Source organism: Toxotes jaculatrix, chromosome 19 (assembly GCF_017976425.1).
Source record: "Toxotes jaculatrix isolate fToxJac2 chromosome 19, fToxJac2.pri, whole genome shotgun sequence".
In the NCBI taxonomy this organism is placed as follows: Eukaryota; Metazoa; Chordata; class Actinopteri; family Toxotidae; genus Toxotes; species Toxotes jaculatrix.
In genome coordinates this window covers 10,882,752-10,902,103 of record NC_054412.1, presented here as the reverse complement: position 1 = coordinate 10,902,103, position 19,352 = coordinate 10,882,752, and the positions used below count along the sequence as shown (strand labels likewise).

At 42.1% G+C, this 19,352-nt stretch overlaps 1 protein-coding gene across 2 annotated transcripts in view; it reads right to left on the bottom strand.

The window, feature by feature from the left end:
- nbas (NBAS subunit of NRZ tethering complex) overlaps nt 1-19,352 on the bottom strand; it is a 141,240-nt gene that overhangs the window by 88,973 nt on the left and 32,915 nt on the right. For both annotated transcript variants that reach the window (XM_041064337.1, XM_041064338.1), the window contains exons 22-32: nt 18,542-18,628; nt 17,110-17,263; nt 13,086-13,271; nt 10,912-11,085; nt 10,412-10,545; nt 7,959-8,021; nt 6,159-6,281; nt 5,970-6,072; nt 5,649-5,726; nt 5,354-5,508; nt 1,426-1,538 (exon numbers count right to left, since the gene is read on the bottom strand). In XM_041064337.1, coding sequence (XP_040920271.1) covers nt 1,426-1,538; nt 5,354-5,508; nt 5,649-5,726; nt 5,970-6,072; nt 6,159-6,281; nt 7,959-8,021; nt 10,412-10,545; nt 10,912-11,085; nt 13,086-13,271; nt 17,110-17,263; nt 18,542-18,628 — 1,370 coding nt within the window. The remainder of the gene's footprint in view (nt 1-1,425; nt 1,539-5,353; nt 5,509-5,648; nt 5,727-5,969; nt 6,073-6,158; nt 6,282-7,958; nt 8,022-10,411; nt 10,546-10,911; nt 11,086-13,085; nt 13,272-17,109; nt 17,264-18,541; nt 18,629-19,352) is intronic.

Genomic DNA, 19,352 nt, shown 5'->3' with positions numbered 1-19,352 from the left:
CTGAGAAATAGCACGTTTAGTGCCTCTGCAGCCCTCTGTGCTTTCTCTGCACCCCACTGAGGATCTTTATGGCTTGGCATCACTCTGGGCGAGACCTAGAGGGAATTCTGGGGAGGTGGTGTCTATGAAGCATTGCCTTAGGCTCTGTCGGAGGGCTGCAGAAGACAGCCTAAGATGGATTACGTATGCTCACATCCTTTGACTTCATACTTGTGTTTATCTGAGAGTGCACAAACCCAGTGTGAGGGTTGGGGCTTTTAAATTTTGTGAAAAAGAGAAATGTGTATTTTTTTGTGTGCGTGTGTACAGTATGTGTGTGTGTGTGTGTCCTTGGGTGAGTACAAATACTTGGTACAAGGACACCACAGGCAAGACAGAGCCATGGAGACAGCCTGGCCCTGAGCACTAGAAATAGGCTTGAGAAAATAATCACTGATATAAAACCGGCACAAAAAAGTAATAATTGAAGACTTTTTTTTTTTTTACCACAACTCCCTTTCTTTCGGCCCTTCTTTCCATGTTTCTTTCCTGTGCTGTTTATTTCCCCTATTCCTTCCTTCTGTCACTTTCTTTCTAAACTCTCGTGTTCTCACTTTGTCTTGCAGGTAAGAATAAGTGGGTGGTGAAAAAATAATGCAAGTAGACAGCAGGGAGCAAGGAGAAAGGGGAATGAGAGTAAGGGGGCAAAGAAGGAGTGGAAAAAAGAAAAACTAAGGGATAAGTGATGCAAAGAGAGAAAGAACAGAAAGGAGACAGAGAGAGAAAGTGAGATGGCAATTTATGGCTCTTTCTGTCACAGTGGTTTTATGCTGGCAGCTCAGTTTGATGAGGGCAAAGCAGAGGAGGAGGCCTCGGGGGCAAACAACACCTCGGTTCAGAGGTGAGGCGATGAGGGGCCAAGCTGGTTCATTCTGGCTCCACAGTTTCCTTTAACAGAGAGCCATGGCAGTAGGGTACCGATGTGGAGTCAGAAGAGAGAGAAAGAAAGAGTGTGGAGGTGAATGCTGATTGGTCAGGTTTACAGATGGAGCAGGAATATAAAAAAACGATGGGGGGGGGGGGGGGGGGGGGGGGTGTGTATATGTAGGAGAGACCAAACACTTCAATCCTAATTAGGCCATCAGGCAGATGTTGTTTGCTCAACAGTTGATCCATAAATAACCATATATTTAGATATAGTGGCAAGAGGAAGTGACATATGGAGGGTTGGTGGAACTGACAGCAGGGATGGTGACAGGTTGGATGGTGCATGGGTGAGGGAGGTGGGCGTCCTTACATCCTCTACATGTCCTGAGTTTAAATTAAAAACACCAGAATGAACAAACAACTGCAAAGTCGACAAAATTCAGGAAAATAAACACACTTGTGGTGAATTAATCAGTTTTTTTGTTCTTCCCAGAGACACACACGAACATTTTTCACTACCTTGCAAGGGGAGGATGTTGACATTGAAGTCTTCCAGTTGGCTAAGGGCACTGATGAGATCCAGTTCCTCCTGGACGGCTGGAGGACAGTCCGTGATCAGCTGGAGACAGGCCCTAACAAAGACAATGGATCATTACAAATCAGCTATATTCATCAGAACAAAGATTCACGGGAAACAGCTAGCCCGGCTCTTCTGGCGGTTCTATCTATTATATTTGTTTAATATGTATAAAAAGTATAGTGTAAAGTCTTTATCCTAAGCTAAGCTAAAGGAGTGCTATCCATAGCTTCATATAAAGTTGAAATATATAAGAGCGGTTTTCATCTTGTCATCAAATTTTCCGCCAGAAAGCGAATAAGCATACTTTCCAAAAAGTTATACTATTGCCTTAAATATCAGGAAGGAAAAGTGAAATTAAAATCCATTAAAATCATATACTGTGTTCTACATCAAGACAAATTCATTTTAAACATGGGTGATGGTAGTTCAAACAAACCACATGCATTTAATCTGACAGTTTTTCAGAAATGGAGGAGCAACTGAACTGACTGACAGACAAACCAAGTGGGAAGGACTAAATGAGTTTTGCTTATTTTGGTAGAGATTTTCAAAGTTGTAGCGAAAAGTGTTTATCAAGTCAGTGAAGTTTGTTAAGTTTCAACATCGTGATCAGAAATGTGGTGCCACTGCTCAAACAAACTTATTTACAAAGTCTAGACTAATTTGACGGATCTACAACAGGGGAGTTTTCTCTCGCAACACAATCCACACTCATTACCCTTAATAGGATTATGCAGCACAGTACTTAGCATATGTAACAGCACAGTGAATGTGTGTGTGTGCCTCTTTAAAATGCAAGTATACATTCATTTTCTTGGTTTTTCATCACACAGCTATACAGCATGGGAAAATACAGCAGAGACAGAGAGAAGAAGGGAAAAAAAACTAAATGATTAATTTTTAAATAACATAAATCCCACATAAAACAGCAGCTTAAAGAAAAACTCAGAATCAGTGGAGTGGAGAGGAGGGAACTTGTCCTTGAGATATGTATTCAAGGAAGAAACAGTTTTCTTTAACCCTCACAGTTAGTGAACAAAGACAGCTAACCAAGAAGAAGTAGTGTCTTTATCTGCATAAGTAAATAAATCAAAACCGTGCATCTAAAAAACTGCATGAATCCATACTGTTAACTAGAGTACACACACTCAGCAAAACACTCTGTAAGCAGCTTCCCACTCTTTGAGCATGGTTGGTGTTCTTGCCAGGAACAAGAGGTTTGTCCTGGCAAATGAGAGGTGTGGATGGGCGAATGAGCGACAGAAAGAGGGCATGTTGATTATGTACTCATGCTGTGAAGGGTCTGCAGGCGCGTGTGTGTGTGTGTTTGTGAGGGGAGACGGCTTTAGAAAAGACGATGGCGAATAATTCTATTTCAGTTTCAAGAGTCACGATGTGCTTTGCAGCATGTACTCTGTAATTTGCAGATAACTACTCTCTGTTAAACACACACGGGTTAACAACTGTAAAGAGGTTTTCAGTGGAACGCCAAACCAAGCTGCACACCAGCACATCGAGCAGCAGCGTACTGACGCAATCACCGTCTCTGTGTCATTTCCGCTCCAGCTCTCTCCTACTCAGGATCTCCACAAGATGAGCTTTCTCAAATACCAGAGAGACGGTTTGACAACGAATCAAATCGGCATTTTTGGGCTTATTTCTCACTTTTTTTTTTTTTTGCATTATGGTTGTTGAAATCTGGGCATCTTTCTCACCGGAGTCCTTGCAAGTTTCACAAAGCAAGACATTTAGACAACCTTTCATCTATCTAGAACTGAAGTGAAAGCAAGTTAATGAAACTGGCCTGAAGTTTAAAGCGAGCAGAAAAACAGACACGCTGACGACGACAAAGTTGAGCTGAAAATCAAAATCATGTTTCATCAAATCTGACAACACTGCATTCACTGAAACAAATGATTTATGTATTGATTTCGTCTGGTTCTGATAATGACAAGCATGTCAGACAAACCTAAAGCCAAAGCACCATAATAAACCTTAATACAATAACTCTTACACCTTACTGCCTGTATTACTGACAGCAAAAGTAACAACAGTTGAGCTTATTTTATATTACTTGAAAGAGCTCAACTATATTTTAAGAATCTAATGATTTTCAAAGCCATAAAGCTGCATTATTTGATTTTTGGGCCACCTGGGGGGAGCACAAATAGCTATAAACAAACTATTGTCATGTTATCACCCAATAAAGTGAATCTGGGAAACACGTTAGCAAATAGTTGCACATCCAGCAGATACAGGGCAACATTATCATGTATTTGTACTCGCATTTAAGTCAAATTAGCTCCGTTTCTGTCTCCACCAACTCCTGTGGGAAATATCTGGCTTGTTAGCTACTAAAAGCTCCATCATCTAACTGATAACTTTGTCTGTTAGCCATTTGGCACCTGACAGGTGGCGTACAGTGTACACTAAAGCTGTGGGATGATAAACCAAAGTAATGAGATGAAAGACAATTCGTCACTACATGCAACCCCATTCATACCACACATCGTCATTTGATCTGTTGTGATTAGAAAAATACTGGTTAGTGCAGATTTAAACATTTATTTACAAACTCTAAACTTTTTTTTTTCATGTTTTTAAGGGCCTGTCACTACTCTGTTTGACGTTTGTCTCTTTTGAGTGTTTATGAGCATCTCTCAGTCTCTCTGTGTGACTGTGTCACACTTCTGTCTCTCCAGAGTGATGCTTTGAGATCACTTCAGCAGTTGGAGGGGATCCCCGTGTTATTTTAAGAAGAGTCTCTTTGTCCTTGCGTAAACTCTTGCTAAGTGCCACTGACCGCATCCGTTCAGGACACAGGCAGGTGCAGTTAGCGTATCTCTCTGAGCATGTATGTGTCTGTGTGTGTCTGTGTGTCTTTGGTATTTAGTACACAGGCTGAAATGTGTGTCTGTGGAGCAGTTATTTTAATCTAAAGGACACAGGCTGCCAGTCGGCATGGACTATTAATTTCAGAGCGACAGGCACATGTTCAGACACCACTTTCTGTCTTATATCTCAAATTCACATGCAACAAACACACACACACACACACACACATTCACACATAGAGGCACGCACACACGCACACAGTGGGAGTGGTACAATGGATGATGTTGTCCAAGTGTGTGGAGGGGGGCCTATGTATTAGTTACTATAAATGAATGACGACCCAATTTCTGTCCCACTTCTCCACTACGAACAGACGGTGAGGGGTCATTCCATGCCAACTCACCCAGAATTCAGAACTTTTCCCCTGTTCATGTCATTTATTATTTAGGTCCTAGGTGAGTTGGGATGGAATAACCCTAAGGTTAGACACCCACTGACGCCCCTCTGGGATCTGAAACCAGCAACACGCAGATTTGCAAATACTTGGTATAAACTTCATGTAACATACTGTAGGAGATGAAATACAAGCAGTCGCCACTATTTTTTTCCTGGTCATCCATGCGAACACAAAAACATCATCCACCCACACAGAAATAAATGGTTTTTCTCATTCATCACAACAAGCAAGGTCAAAATCTCAGATAGCATACAAACACTTCGGCTTGGCAGTGTTTGTACAAGTCTGATCAGAAATTACATGCAATTCATAAATTTACTAAAAAAATACTGAATTTCTAACATTTATCTTAACTCTAATCTAAACTAATTTAAATGTAAAGTCAGGCTCTAAATTTCAACTGGCCCCGTAAAGAAAATGACCAGTGAAAAAATTCTTACTAGTCCTCAAAAGAATGAATACTCCTCATTTCCCTTCAAGATTCAAGATTCCAGATTCAAGAGTCTTTATTGTCATTATGCAAGGATAGCAAAATTTTGCAGAGATTCCCGGCTTAAAGGCAATTCCCTTCTCACCTAGCCAGGCCCATGCAGGGGTCCGTCAGCGTCGTGGAAGAGTTGAAGTATTCTCTGGCAGCAGCCAGCACCAACTCCACACTGTTGGCATAGGCCACCTTCAGAGCGTAACCTTTACCCCGAAATGACAAGCTGACAGGAATATCCTGGCTGACCTGGAAACATTAATTCAAAATCAAGACATCAATGAGACTGCAGCATTAGAATTCATAATGGGCGGTTTAATATCCGGAGACCCCAATGGGCAGTGTGAGTGTAACTCTGAAGTAGAGTCGCGAGTCGTATTTAAATATACCTTGGAGCAGTGCATGAGCTGCCCTGCGAGGCGTACGTTCTCCACACGGCTGGAGCACAGCAGGGACTCAACAAAAACCTGCAGCAGTTGGGGAAGGAGAGGAAATATTATGCAGGAAGAGACAGTGTTCAGTGTTCAAGTGAGCGAAAGTTTTAACATTGTTTCATAAGCTGCATCGTCATTTTATTTCATTTAAACTCTGGTTCAAAATGTGCATACAGAAACATTTTCACCTTTAATTACTGGTACACTTTTTAATCTAATAAAATCTGAGTATTAGTTGTATAACGTGGGTTTAGCTGCTCTGTTGAGGTGCAGTACCTGGTGACATGTCTCCGGTTTCAGACAGGTATAGACGTTCTGCTGCATGTCAAGCAGGTCCTGCAGTAGTCCTCTCCACACTGTCTCGCTCACCGGAGGATTTCTAGACACACGTTAAATTGACTTAAGATTCATGGGATCTTGAAGGACATTTTGTGTGTATTCAAGTGTATGTGTGCATTTGCGTACTTGCGGCCAGTGTGGCGGCACAGTTTGACCATTAGCTGGTGTGCTTCCTCTTCGCTGTTCTGGCTGTTCTTCACATACGAGATTGGTTTCTGTAAACCGTGTTTCTCCAGTACTTCCACCACACTATTACGAACAAGTACATACAGACACATACATTTTCGAGTCAAATTAATCAACACGTTCTTTCAGCAACCAGAGCAGACAGGATGGTTGGCAGCAGTAGGTATCAGGAAATGCCAAAAGAGAAGAAATGTGGGGGGAAAAAAAACCTGAGAAATCCAAGGGAGAGTGAGAAGGAGAAAGACAGAGGATGTGTACGCTCTAAGCTGTTCATTATTTTGGCAGCAGAAAGTCATTTGCAAGCCACGGTGCAGATGGAGAAAGTGTAGAGCGAGACTGAAGAGCAACATGATAAAACGCACGCCAACGAGACAGCCCCTCTTTTTAAGTGTGTGTTTGTGTGCGTTTAGGAGCATGTGAACAGCGGCAGTCTTATACAACCGAGGGAAGGAGAGTGTGTATGTATGTATGTGTGTGTGCATGCGTGTGCTGGTGTGGGATTAGCATGGCACCCCCAGTCTCAACAGGGTCGTGCTGCTACAGATGTTCGCTCTCTGCCGCAACTCATTATCATAGTAAACAGGTGCCTGCGTGTGTATATGTGTGTGTGTTTGTGTGTGCGTCACTGTATATGTGTGTTAGTGTAAGCAAAAGGCAGAGACAGACAACAAGCCCTGATATTTACAACCGTGCGTGTGTTTGCTTGAGTGTGAATGTGTGTGTGTGGGAGTGTCTGCATGTTCCCTGTGCACATATTAATGTGCCAGCAAGTCGTAGTGGCAGCAGCTGAAAACAGCTTTTATTCTGGAGGCACTCGGAGAGCAGACACTTCGCATTTACTGCCTGATTCATCTGGGTACGAGTGTGTGTGTGTGAGTCACAATGCTTCATACACATGAACACACTTTCCAGGCTCCTCGGGGTGTGTTTGTGCATGGTTGTGTGTGCCTGCATGTAAATATGTGTGGATGTTTGTCTGTAAAGGCCAACACTAAGCTCTAACACAGGCTTTCCTGTTGCTGCTTCCTCCTCCTCATCATCATCTACATTCCCATTCCCTTCAGGCTCGTGCCCTCCCCCTGCCTTCATCCTTATTCCTTCCTCATCACTTCTCTGTGTTCAGACGTTCACCCTGAGGAGGGAAGTGCAGGAGAGAGAGAGAATAAGAGAGAAAGAGGGGGAGAGAGAGTGAGAGGGAGAGAGTGAGACGTGTAGTTGATTTTGACCTGTAAGAGAGAAAATGCCAGAGGCTGCTTGAATACCATGGGACAGACAGTGGTCCTTTGATATTGAGTGTATATGTGTGTGTTGACTGTGCATCCATGTCTCTTCTCCTTCTGGGTGTTTTCCATCAGGCCCATAATGGGGGAGGGACAGAATAAGCACTGCTACAAAGTGAACATTTCCCAACCAATGCAGCGTTAATCACCAAACTGAAGGACTTCTCTTTTCAACACTTTAAATGCCCTGCAAATTTGGTACAACAGAAATGTATGGATGAAGAGCCAGACTGAATCTTTGTTTTGTTTAAACAATAGTCCAGAACCCAAAGACATTCAATTAAAGCTGTGAGAGAGGACGAGGAAGAGAACCAAATGCTTATATTGGGAGAGCCTGAAACTAGTTTCTGCTTGAAAATTCAACTGCAGCCTGCTCATCCGGCTGAACTGGGTAGACAGGAGAAGACAAAGGAGAAAGCGGGAATGACAGCTGAAAGATGGTGTGAGAGTGCTGCTGTACCTGAGATGCTTCTCAAGTTTGTCCACCTGATCGTGGAGTGTTGCGGTGATGTCCGTCTCCAGTCTGTAGGATGGACACACAAAAGCATTGGTTACTTTGTGTTTGCGTCATTAAAAAGCAAAGTCTGGGGTAAGTAAACATCAAGTAGAAATGCTTTCTACATAATGAAGTGTGTGCACAATGAGCAAGTGCATGCCTATGTGTGTATTTATGCTTGTACAGTGTACTGTATATGTGTGGGCGTGTGTGTGGCCTACTACTGTGAGATTGTACTGATTCCCCACTAAAAATAAATAAAACCCCATGATGCTTTGCCTTGAGGCAAAGGATTCTGGGTCAGGCTGGCCTGTCCCCCACTAGAGTACTGACCCCGATGAAACAACCTTCTGTATGTTGTTCCTGTTTTGTTTTTTTTTTTAAACACTCACAATCTTGACCTCTGAATCCATTTATCCATTTCCCTGCATCATTCTTTTTTCTTCTCTGACTGTCTCTGCTGCTCCACCTCCTGCTCTTCCTCTTTTTAATACCCTTTTCTCCCTCTCTCACCATCTAATCCCTTGCCCATTTCTGCATTTCCCCGCTTGCCCAGGGTGGACGCATGTTACATTTTTCTGAGCTGTCTCAAAAAAAAAAAAAAAAAAATCCCAACAGAAAATTGGGTTGAAACTACTAAGTCGTCGTTTCTATCCGAGCTCGCGAATCTGTAATATTCTAGGCTGTGGTGGCAATTTTGGAGCTTAGTAAGTCAGAGAACTCACTCCTGGGAGAAATGTGAAGTTGAAGGGACTGAATATCCAGTACAGCCTTGCAGCATTGCTAATCCAAACACTGCAGAAAGGAAGCTTGTCTGGCAAAGTGAAATGCTTAGTGTGAAATGCCAGTACAGTACTGATTTAGAAAGTAACATTTATGAGAGTTATATGCAGTCATGTATTTTTTATTACCCTGATTTGAGCAGTTAATAAGCTCAACTGCAAAACTTCAGTGTTAAATGACAATTAAGAGAATACATCTTAATAGCACTGAATATTTCAGGCTTTGTGTTTTTGGTGCAGCAAGCAGTTTGACATTGACTTGAAAAATATAACACAGGATCTATCTGATACTGCCACATACTATTATGTCTGCTTTCTCTTCCACATATGTCACCTAGAAGCTCTTTATCTTTCTGAACACTTTGAAAGAATGTGAAGCAGAACAGGATTGATGTTGTACATGCGCTCTCACTCAGGTGTCTGAAGTTCCTACCCTGCACCTTAGCTAGGTCTCTTCCAGTGCCACAGAAGTCACTGTCTACAGGTTTAGTAGGAATTATCTGATTTTAAAACACACATCTTTTCACCTGAGCAAAAAAAAACAGACCCATCTGCAAAGACTGATACAAAAAAAAACAGAGCGCATCAAAAGCAGGTTATGACTAGCTAAATATCCTCAAGAGTAACCGCAGTAACACCTGGGCTGAGAGTGGCCCTGTTCCCAAGCAGGACCATAAAATCTTGTTTCAGTGCATTGTTATCCCCTGCTGTGTGTGTGTCATGGAAATACATATACAGCACGGCACAACACGCTGCAGCTAAAGCCAGCTATGTGAGCCATTTGAAAAGGTCACAAAATGATTTATTGAAAAGTCTGGTAAGTTATAGTAAGCCATCTTCACATATGAACTCCGGAGAATCAGATTCAGACATTGCCCGGATGTCCTCAATCGGACATCAAGTAGACTTTGTACAAAGGAAATAGGTAAAGTCTGTTTAATATCCACTTCAACTGATTCAGACATTTGCATTCACACATGTAACTCCACTGGGTAATGTCTGGAAAAGTTCAGGGTTGCAGAGCATGTATGAAAACAGCTGTTGAAATTCAATTTTGAAATTAAGATGCACACAGCATGAATTATCCATCTAAGAATACGTCATTTCAATTAATGTAAGCTACAGTGACACTTTACAGCTCTTGATTTTTTTCCCTCATAGTCTTTTATTATCACTTTCTTTCCTTCAAATGTACGGCATACCCACAGAGCCTCATGGGAGACTTAAAGGATGGGCCCTCTTGCCATTTGAAATAAAATGTGTTACACAGGAGGTGGTGAAGAGAGGGGCAGAAGAAGCAATAGTAGGTGGTAGGAAATACTGTATAGAATTAAGCTAGGCTAACTGATGGCTCTGCACAGTCAGAGTTAAGAATGAAAGAAAGAAAGAAGGAGGAGGAAAAGAAAGGTGCAGTGGGAGGGACACAGAAACAGAGGTGAAAGGTTTATTGACAGGTCCTAGGAGAGAGACAGAAAGGGAAATGAGGAAGAAAAGCAAAGAGGTGGGACCAGTGGGTTACTGTAGATGAGGCAGTGGTGGACTGCTTCATGGTTTACATAACTACATTATATTTAGCCACTTTGTGTGCGTGTGTGATCATGGAAGGCTTTCTGAGTGCATGTTTGTGTGTCTGACCCGTAGCCCCTCTGAGGCAGACACTCCAGGATGTCATAACAGAGGCTGAGCTGATCATCTCTCTCACAGCTGTAGATGCATTCCAGAGCAACCGCCATCAGCTGGTCTGGGTCCCCGATGATCTTCTGCTGGCACTGGAGGTGAGGAGAGGAGAGGTCAGTGTGTGTGTGTGCATCAGGGCATGACCAACCCTGTGGTCTTTTCTTTTTTTTTTCTTTTGAGGTAATGTATCATTTTGAGTATTTTCTTCCCTTTGAGTGTTTGTGTGTGTGCTGCCTGTTTTCTAATAGCCAGGAGACCTGTCCTTGGCTGTGTCCTTATGGTGTCATAAATATAACATTTACAGCACAGGGCTACAACACTGGCCCTGACATGGCACAAACAGCTGGAGACAAAATGTGTGTGTGTGAGTGTGCTTTCATTTTGCTGTCCCTCCATTTATCGTCACCCAAGTGTGACGGCCTCTACACTTGCGTTCGCGTGTGTGTTCGGACACTTACGTCAGGTTTGGAGTGCTGAAAGACGATGAGGGGCAGGGTGAGGTCTCGCTGGGCCAGGCTGACCAGATACTCTCTGAGCAGAGACTTAGCAGCACCCTCTTTTTGTCCCTCACAGCGGTGCAGGAATGGCACCATCCACTGGAAGGCATCTTTCACATAGCGCTCATTGCTGGACTGGTGATAGAAAGACATTTGCATAAGGACACAGTTCAGACATCACGCTAAAATGGATATAAACACCCACTGGCTACTTATGCTTATGGACAAAACTCATACTTGCAGCATAATGTTTTTTTTTTTTTTTTTTATCGTGGACATTATTTCCCATCTTGTTTCAAAATACTGACCAAAACCAAATAATGATTTTATCTTTTTCAACAGCTAATGCCTAGCCTGTGTTGAGTAAAAAAGATGAAACTGAAACCCTCCTGATCTAAGGTCAGGGCTGCTGTGGTCTCTGTTTTATTATTGTACTTCTTGGTCTTCTTTGTGCATCATTAATTTTGCAAATCGTCTTGCAATATTAACTGAAATTTAAACATGCTCAGTACGAATCTTGCATATAAAGTACTGCACTGGCCCAAATACAACACACATTTTTTTCTGTGAATTACTTTTGAAAAAGTAGTGTATACAATGAAGGAGCCATCTGAACAAATCAAGCATTGGCTCTTGTGTGTTACAAAGAAGGGCAATTTAGATTAGATTGAAAAAATTAAATCACTTACAAAACTGTTAAATATAACCAATAAAATAAAACAGCACAATAAATAAAAAATCCCCTGAATCTGAGATGTCATTTTTCCCCTTATATCACCACTGTCACAGACAGATCTGGAAAAGTCTAGTCTTATTTAAGTAACCCTGGTTCTCCGAGTAACATGAGCAAGACGTGTCACTGTGGGCTACACACGCTTGCATATTCAAACAAAGTGCTAGGCTGTTGACTGTAAATTGTTTCTTTTACTTTCTTTTTCTTTTACAGAGACTTACATGAGCACATTATAAGGTGGTTAGCCCATAAAGACTGTGAGCACATAATAAGTGTGAAACCTGGAGGGGTCAATACCAGATGCACACCCCGTGGGAGAATTTCATTGTTCATATACTGTATATAGATTCATCTCTTTTGTTTTCATGTTTTTTAGAACATCGCTTAGTACTTTAAAATATATCCACATCAAAACGTGCCATGCAATTAAACTTGAACTATAATATTTACAGTATGTGGGTTGTGCTAAGAACTGTGCAGATGCATGTCAAGTTTGTGCAGGGCCTTGCACCCACCTTGCGACAGCTCTGACTCAGGATATACAGATAAGAGAGAATCCAGAGGAAAAATGAGATTCAAAAAATATTCAGATGCCAAATGCAAACTTGAACACCCACACACAAACATTTTACTTTGCTGTACTGTGTCTCTGATAAAGAAAGACATCAGACGCAGGAAAAGAGGGAGATTTAATCTAGGCGAGGTTGGTAAACATTCACAGACACTCACTCACACACACACACACACAGAGCGCCCAAGGGAGTTCCAGTCAAACAGCATGTGTTAGTGCAGTCAACAACATTAGCTGGCTGCCTGCCTATATGGCAGATCCTACTGGCAGTGGTCCTCACAGGCTAAAGCTGGCAGTTATTAGCGACAATTTAGAGGACATCTCATATTATGTACTCCAAGGGGACTTGTAACTGTACTACCTGCTACAGACTGGCTTTCATAGCTCTCTTGCCGCATTTGGATGGAAATTTTGTGTTGTCAAATGTCAGGTATTTCAGAAATGAAAAGAAACTCATTTACTCTAGGACTCCTATACAAAATATTTTCTCACTGCGGGATTTTTCTGTTCGCTTTGTTGCCTATTTAAACTGAAATTGGCATTCATTATGTCTCGTTTAAGTAACAAATCAAGGATTGAAGTAACCACACTGTGGAACTTATAAATAAAATGTTATCTTATTTTTACTGACAATGAAAACCTATCTCACTTACTATGAATTAGACAAGAAATGCAGATCAGCATATAGCTGATGTTGTTAGCAATTTAATCAGACTTAATTAATCTTCAAGAATATGAATTTCAAACCTATTTCTGTTTCTGAAACATATTATGACAAAGCGTCTGCCAGTGAAAATGTGAAATGTGAAAGGTGCAAATTATGACACTTACATTTTTCATAAGCAGGCGGAGCTTGTCAATGTCACTTAACTGCTGCAGATCTTTGAAAGTCAGACTCAATTCACATGATGTCTCATACACAAGGGTTTCCATGGTGACCAAGTCATCGCACAAGAGCTCCAGCCCTGGGATCTCCCGCTCCTTCCCCAGACGCACCAGTGACAGGGCACAGTCCACCTGATGGACAGAGAGAAATGCCCGTTAGTGAGAGAAAGAAACAGCAAAGACAAATCCTTCTTTTCTTATCAAATAGTTTTTTAGGAGACAAGCCCAATGGTCAATCTATCTATTGAGTGATGACACCATGCTATTATGGACTTAGTCTTCAGTATGTACTATATTGAATGTGCACATGAAAGTACATGGAAATTCAGACAACTGTGAAGACATTTCATGCTGAACCACAAACGCTAACCTTAAAGTGGCACTATAGGAAAAGTCAGATCACCAAAGTCAGTTGCATTTATCCTGCAGCGACCATAAACATCTGTACAAAATTTCATGTCAATCCATCCAATAGTTTTCAGACATTTTTTGATCTTTTTTGACCAACTAACCGAATGATACTGCTATCCCTAGATCAATACCGCATGCACAACTAAAAACTAACCCTCCTACTACCACTTCACTTCTAACAGCATACTGTCTAAGGAAACTCCACAGGGTGAAACAAATATCATGGCCACTGTATATTCCAATCCAATGCAGTACAGAGGCACTATACAAATCCAACACCTGCGAAACCTATAATATTAAATCTCTACTCTGTGACATTTGTTGAATTACCTCTGATGCTGTACTCTGTAGTGCTGTTGTACTGCACTGTACTGCTATATACTGTACATGAACTGCCTTGTAGCTCACTACCATGTTACAATCCAGTAAACCAAGTCAAAGATACCTGAGCAGCAGGCGAATAAAGAGACTGTTTACAGCAATGCGCCACATCATTGAAAAACTGTTGCTGGGGATCACTGAACTGGGACATGAACAAAACAACAATATCCCAACCAATCCGAAACCAAATAATACCCGTCAGTCATTACTAATATCCAATCATTAGCCTTTGTACAATAAAACAGGAAAGATTCGGGCTTCCTGCTACTCTGATCGATAAGATTCCATCCAGAAGAGCAACCAATCAATATCCGACCACCTATATGCTGGCAGCATGCCCAGCCAATCGATGCTCAGCCACCTGTGGATGCTAGCCAATCAATACCAGATGCCACTAGGCCCTGTAGTGATGATTGCTTTCTCTCCACCCTTTACAGACGGAGAGCTCATTGACACAGCGGTTAGCCCAGCATCATGCGTGTACATGAGCACATGCATGCACACACACACACAGAGGTTCTGCAATCTTGTCATCCTCAGCTCATCTCAACACATTTTTGCTGAATAAATAATGGCTTGCCTTCATTTGTAAAATGTACACACACATACAGCACAGACAACAAGAAAAAACCCAAATCACTTTGAGTCAAAGCCTGAGCAATTAGATACAAGAGAGAGAAGTCTATTGATCTAACCAGGAGTAAAGATCCTCCCCCGTTCTCTCCATCCCTCCCTCCTTCTCCCTTTCGCTGCTCTCCAGAGATAGATTCCCCAGCTAACCGCAGACAATTCAGATGTTAAAATCTCTCACTTTTTAATTACGGCCTCGTCTCCAGGCCCTCCCCTCATCATTCTCTACTCTGTAACACAACTTGTATCCTCTGTCTCCCTCTCACCACCACAGTGGATTTCACAAAGTCTTCAGTTTAATTTTCCAACTCAATTTGATCCTTCTTTGTCTCTCCTGACTGTCCTATCTCTGTCCTTTCTTTCAAACATAATTTTCACATTTTCTCTTCAACTGTGTTCAATTTTTTATCCTCTTCTCTTTCTTCCCACCTCTTAACAGAACTTTGCGACAGTCATCATGGTTGGCCCTCGTCTGAACTCCCAGTCTGGCCCTTTGCCTTCTCTGTATGCCTGTCTCCCCTCTCTGTCTGCTTTTACAAAACCACCCTCTCATTTCGTGCCATTTTGTTGCCAACAGTGTCTCAAACAACACTTGTTTTTAATGTCCTTTATTACTATCCTTTCACCCCTTATACTGGGTGATTTTCTTTTGCACAGACGTCTCTTTCCATGAGACTGATTTCTTTTTTACCTCAACATATGTTAGTGCTGTCCACCCCTCTCTCTGTTTGTAAGACACTCTAACCTAACTAGGGATTTTGCATTGGCCCAGGATTTATCGCTTTTTTCCCTTCGTTCTCTCTGTTGGGCTTCCATTCTCTACTTTTTCAAACTCTCTCTCTCTGAGTCATCTTGTCAATCTTCCCATTCAGTGCCTCGCTTCCTACCGCTCTGCGACTGGTTTAGAACACTCATGCGTCCTCTGATGTGGCTCCTTTTAATCAAACCCCATTTTCCTCCATTAAAACGCTCTCCCAAGCATAAATACGGCCAGATGAGGGATGGGAGGAGGCCGCAAATGAGAGAGAACAAATGAGATGAAAAAGTAAAGAGGGCAGGAAGGACGGGGAAAAAAAATAAAGCGAAAAAGCTCAACAAATGGCAGCGGAGCTGTTCCAATGTCTCTCTCTGTCATGTCTGTATGTGTGGGAGAGTGAGAAAAGGAAGTATGTGAAAGGCAAGAGACATAAGAGTTAGGGACGGTCCCGAGAGGCTCCTGGAGTAACGCGTGAGAGAGCAAAAGGAGAGGAGGTCTAATTAAAGAGGAACAAGGGAGAAAATGAAAGAGAGCTGGTGTGATTCCTAGAGATTAACAAAGACTTCCTTTTACACACACAGATACACACACACACTGTCGCTCAGCGTCTCCTTTATTTTCTTGAGTAAATGATGAAAGGCACGATTCCCCAGTTGTCTTCAAAAGTGAGCAATGGACCCCCAAATCTCTGCTCCTCCATCCTCCTTACACCCAGTGAAGGGGCTGAAATGGAGAAATGAAGGGGAAGGATATGACTGCACCCCAGTTAGTCCTTTCGCAAAGACAAAGAGAGCACTGTGACAACCTTGATCCATCACTGTGAAGGAGGTAAGAGCTGCGGTGTGGATAGTGTGGGTGGAGGGAGTGGGCAGCTCCAGCAGTTACATCCCATTACTCCACTAAACAAGTCCTATCAAGTCCTATTTTTCAGTTACAGCAACAGAACGCAGATGACAGAAGCTTTGGTTACTCTTCATTAGAAGTCCATATGGCAAATATGATAATGACTGTCAAAATGACCTTGACTGATGGAGGTTGGCAACATCTCTTCTGCAGTCTGAATCACAGCTCGTCACATTTTTCTGCTCCAATCAAAGAAGCGAGAACAAAGAACAGAAGTGTGCAATGGCAATTATCTCCCCCAATTGCCAGATGTCTGTTAATTCCTTTTCTGCTGCTGTCCTGCTGTAAGTTTCAATTAAGTACAAGAATCCCGAGAAGGAAACTGAGACGGGTGTGCAAAATGTTTCACCTTAATAGAGAAATTTCTACCAGTTGGAGCTGATTTTGATCATTAACAAGGGACGAACAAACTAATTGCAAGGTGAAAGCGAGGGCAACAAAAAACTCCCACAATTCTGTGCATGTGGCAGTTGTTGAAAGCCAGAATGCTTGAGAAACGCTTCCTTATTGCCATGGCAGCAAGCTGCCTGAACAGAGTTTTTCTCAGTTTCAGGATACAATTAGAAGTTTCAAAGATAAAGACAGAGGTATAGTAGAAAACAATTAATTTGTATGAAGTGCTGTCCAAGCATGTTAGAGGGCAAACAGGCAAACTCAAAGATGGGGTAAAAAAAAAAAAAAGAAAAACTGTTGTCATAAAAGGGTAACAACTTAAATATGGGGACAGCGCCACATACTTTCAGACAGTCTCGTCTCGTGATAGAAAGAATGAAAAGGAGCTTCTGCACACCAGGGCAATCACGGCGTGAAAAGCTGTGGTACAAGGAGGTTCAACCTTCCCACAAGCGCCTGAGTCGGAGCACACCGGTGTCACGAGCGTGTTCGTACCTGTCTGGAGCAGGAGTCGATATCCTGGGCTCTGCTCTGGTACCAGTCGGTCAGCAGCTCGATGGAGGGTGTGGCTGTGCGGAATCTCAGCAGCTCTGGAGCCTCCTCATACAGGAAACTGTCATCATCAAATAAGTTCTGGTCCAGCATCGCTCTGAGGAAGACATGGGAGAGGAGTGTTTTGCTTACATTTGTATTTCATTCATTTACTCGTTTTTAGGGAAAAAATAAGTCTGGTCATATTCTGTATTTTTCTTACAATCACCAAATGACTGAAAAGACCAAAATCAACAATGAACCGCTCCTTCTCTTTTTCTGGCTCCTGACATAGCCAGTTCCTCTGCCCCACAGAGCCCTATTGTTGTCCAGAAACCATTAAAAACACATTAGTGAGTCACACTTTTGTATTGGGTGACGTGTTCCTTCATTCGTTCCTTCATTACAATGAACACAGGCACCGTAGTTTGATGTGAGTTGATGCCACATACACTGTCCTGCTGCTGTAAATTATCACAAGAGCACCAAATCCGCAGCTGAAAATAGTCCCGGAGAGATGCAACAATTACTCTAGTTTGAGTAAAGTCTGTTAAAAACTACAGCACCCTTCTGTTTGGGGGAGTTATTTCATCATTTTTAAAAAGGAAAACAATATATTCACGACCCATTTTTAAAGGCTTACAGCTTCAGTAGAAACAAATGGGCTTGGGGCTGAAGGTCACAGAAAGGGTAAGAAAGCATCGAGAGGCAGACTAACACGTTGTTGGCTTTGGTCTTTTTGTGCGATTTGCAGAGAATAACAAAAACATAAGACCATCACCAGCCTTATCCTTTCGGGGTGAGTAGACAGAGTTAGAGATGGAGAAAAGAAGGGAAACAGAAACAGGAGGAAGAAAAATAGGATGGAGAAAAAAAAAGAAGGATGGGTGACAAAACATGCCATAAACACAGTCTTAAACATTGCTGGCATCACACTAACTCCACACAGTATCAAAATTTCACCCTGCAATTTCAGGCCAAGTATATCACAATTGCCAACTGATATTATGACTCTACACCAAAGAGCAATAAAAAAAAAAAAAAAAGAAGAAGAAGAGCTTGCTAAATAAAATTGTAAATGAAGCTGGCCTCTCTTCAGAAGCAGGCAAATGGCATAAATTGGCAGTGCAACAAGATCTGGTATTAGTTTGTTATGGTTCTATTTAACATTTGGATAATAGGATGTCATGTTTTGTTTCACATAATGATGCCAGCACAAGCATCTGTCCTGTGTGGAGCATGAATGTTAACAATCCTACACTGTGAGAGGCTTTGTTATCATGAGCCTGAAGAGAGTTTATTATGATGTATTTTCCAAGCTTGGTTCATTACAATGCTTTATGTGCAATTCCATAAGTAGAGTGTGTACATGTCAAGTGTGAAGTTAACCGTTTACCTGCACTCCTCTGCCTCGCACCAGTCCATCTCTCTGTGTCTCTGCTCGTCCCATGGAATCAACACCAGCTCACCTCCATCATCCAGACTGGGAAAGCAAAGGAGAAAGGCAGAAAGAGAGAGAGAGAGAGAACAAGGCGGGGGGAAAGAGAAAGAGTCAAAGGTGGTGTAAGATATAGAGAAAGGGAGGAGGAGAGAAATGCAAAATTGGAAGAAGAAGGGTCAGTTTTAGGGAAAAGCCCACACAAGTTTAAAAAAAAAAAAAAAAAGCTGCACATATCAGAGCAAAGACTAATGACCAGGAGTCAAAACTGTACTACACCACACCACCTATAATGGCAGCTGATAAATCAGCAAAGACGTTTACCGTCTCAAACTAAACACGGTCATAAACTACAAGAAAACACTCTGGGAAGAGGTAGCAACATATGACAAATGGAAACAGTGGAGCATAATAAGGGACGAAACGGGTGGTGGGGCAAAAAACAAAAAAACAAAATCACAACAATAAACAAGTCAAAGAACTTTGGAAAAGACTTTCGAGTTGTGCCTCGGTTGTAAATAGCAGGGACTTTTATTTTCTAAACGCCATGTTGGTGCTAAGCTTTACTTCTTCCTGGTCTCCTTGACTGTGACAGGTGTGAGGAAGATAAATAGGGAACACACAAGAAAAGAAACCAAAGTGAAGAATGACTCTGTAACCTGGTGTGTCAGTGCTGACAAGACTCAGACACTTAAACACACACACGTACACACGCAGATGTATACCAATGCATGCACACATACTGAGACACTGGGGTGAACAGAAGCTG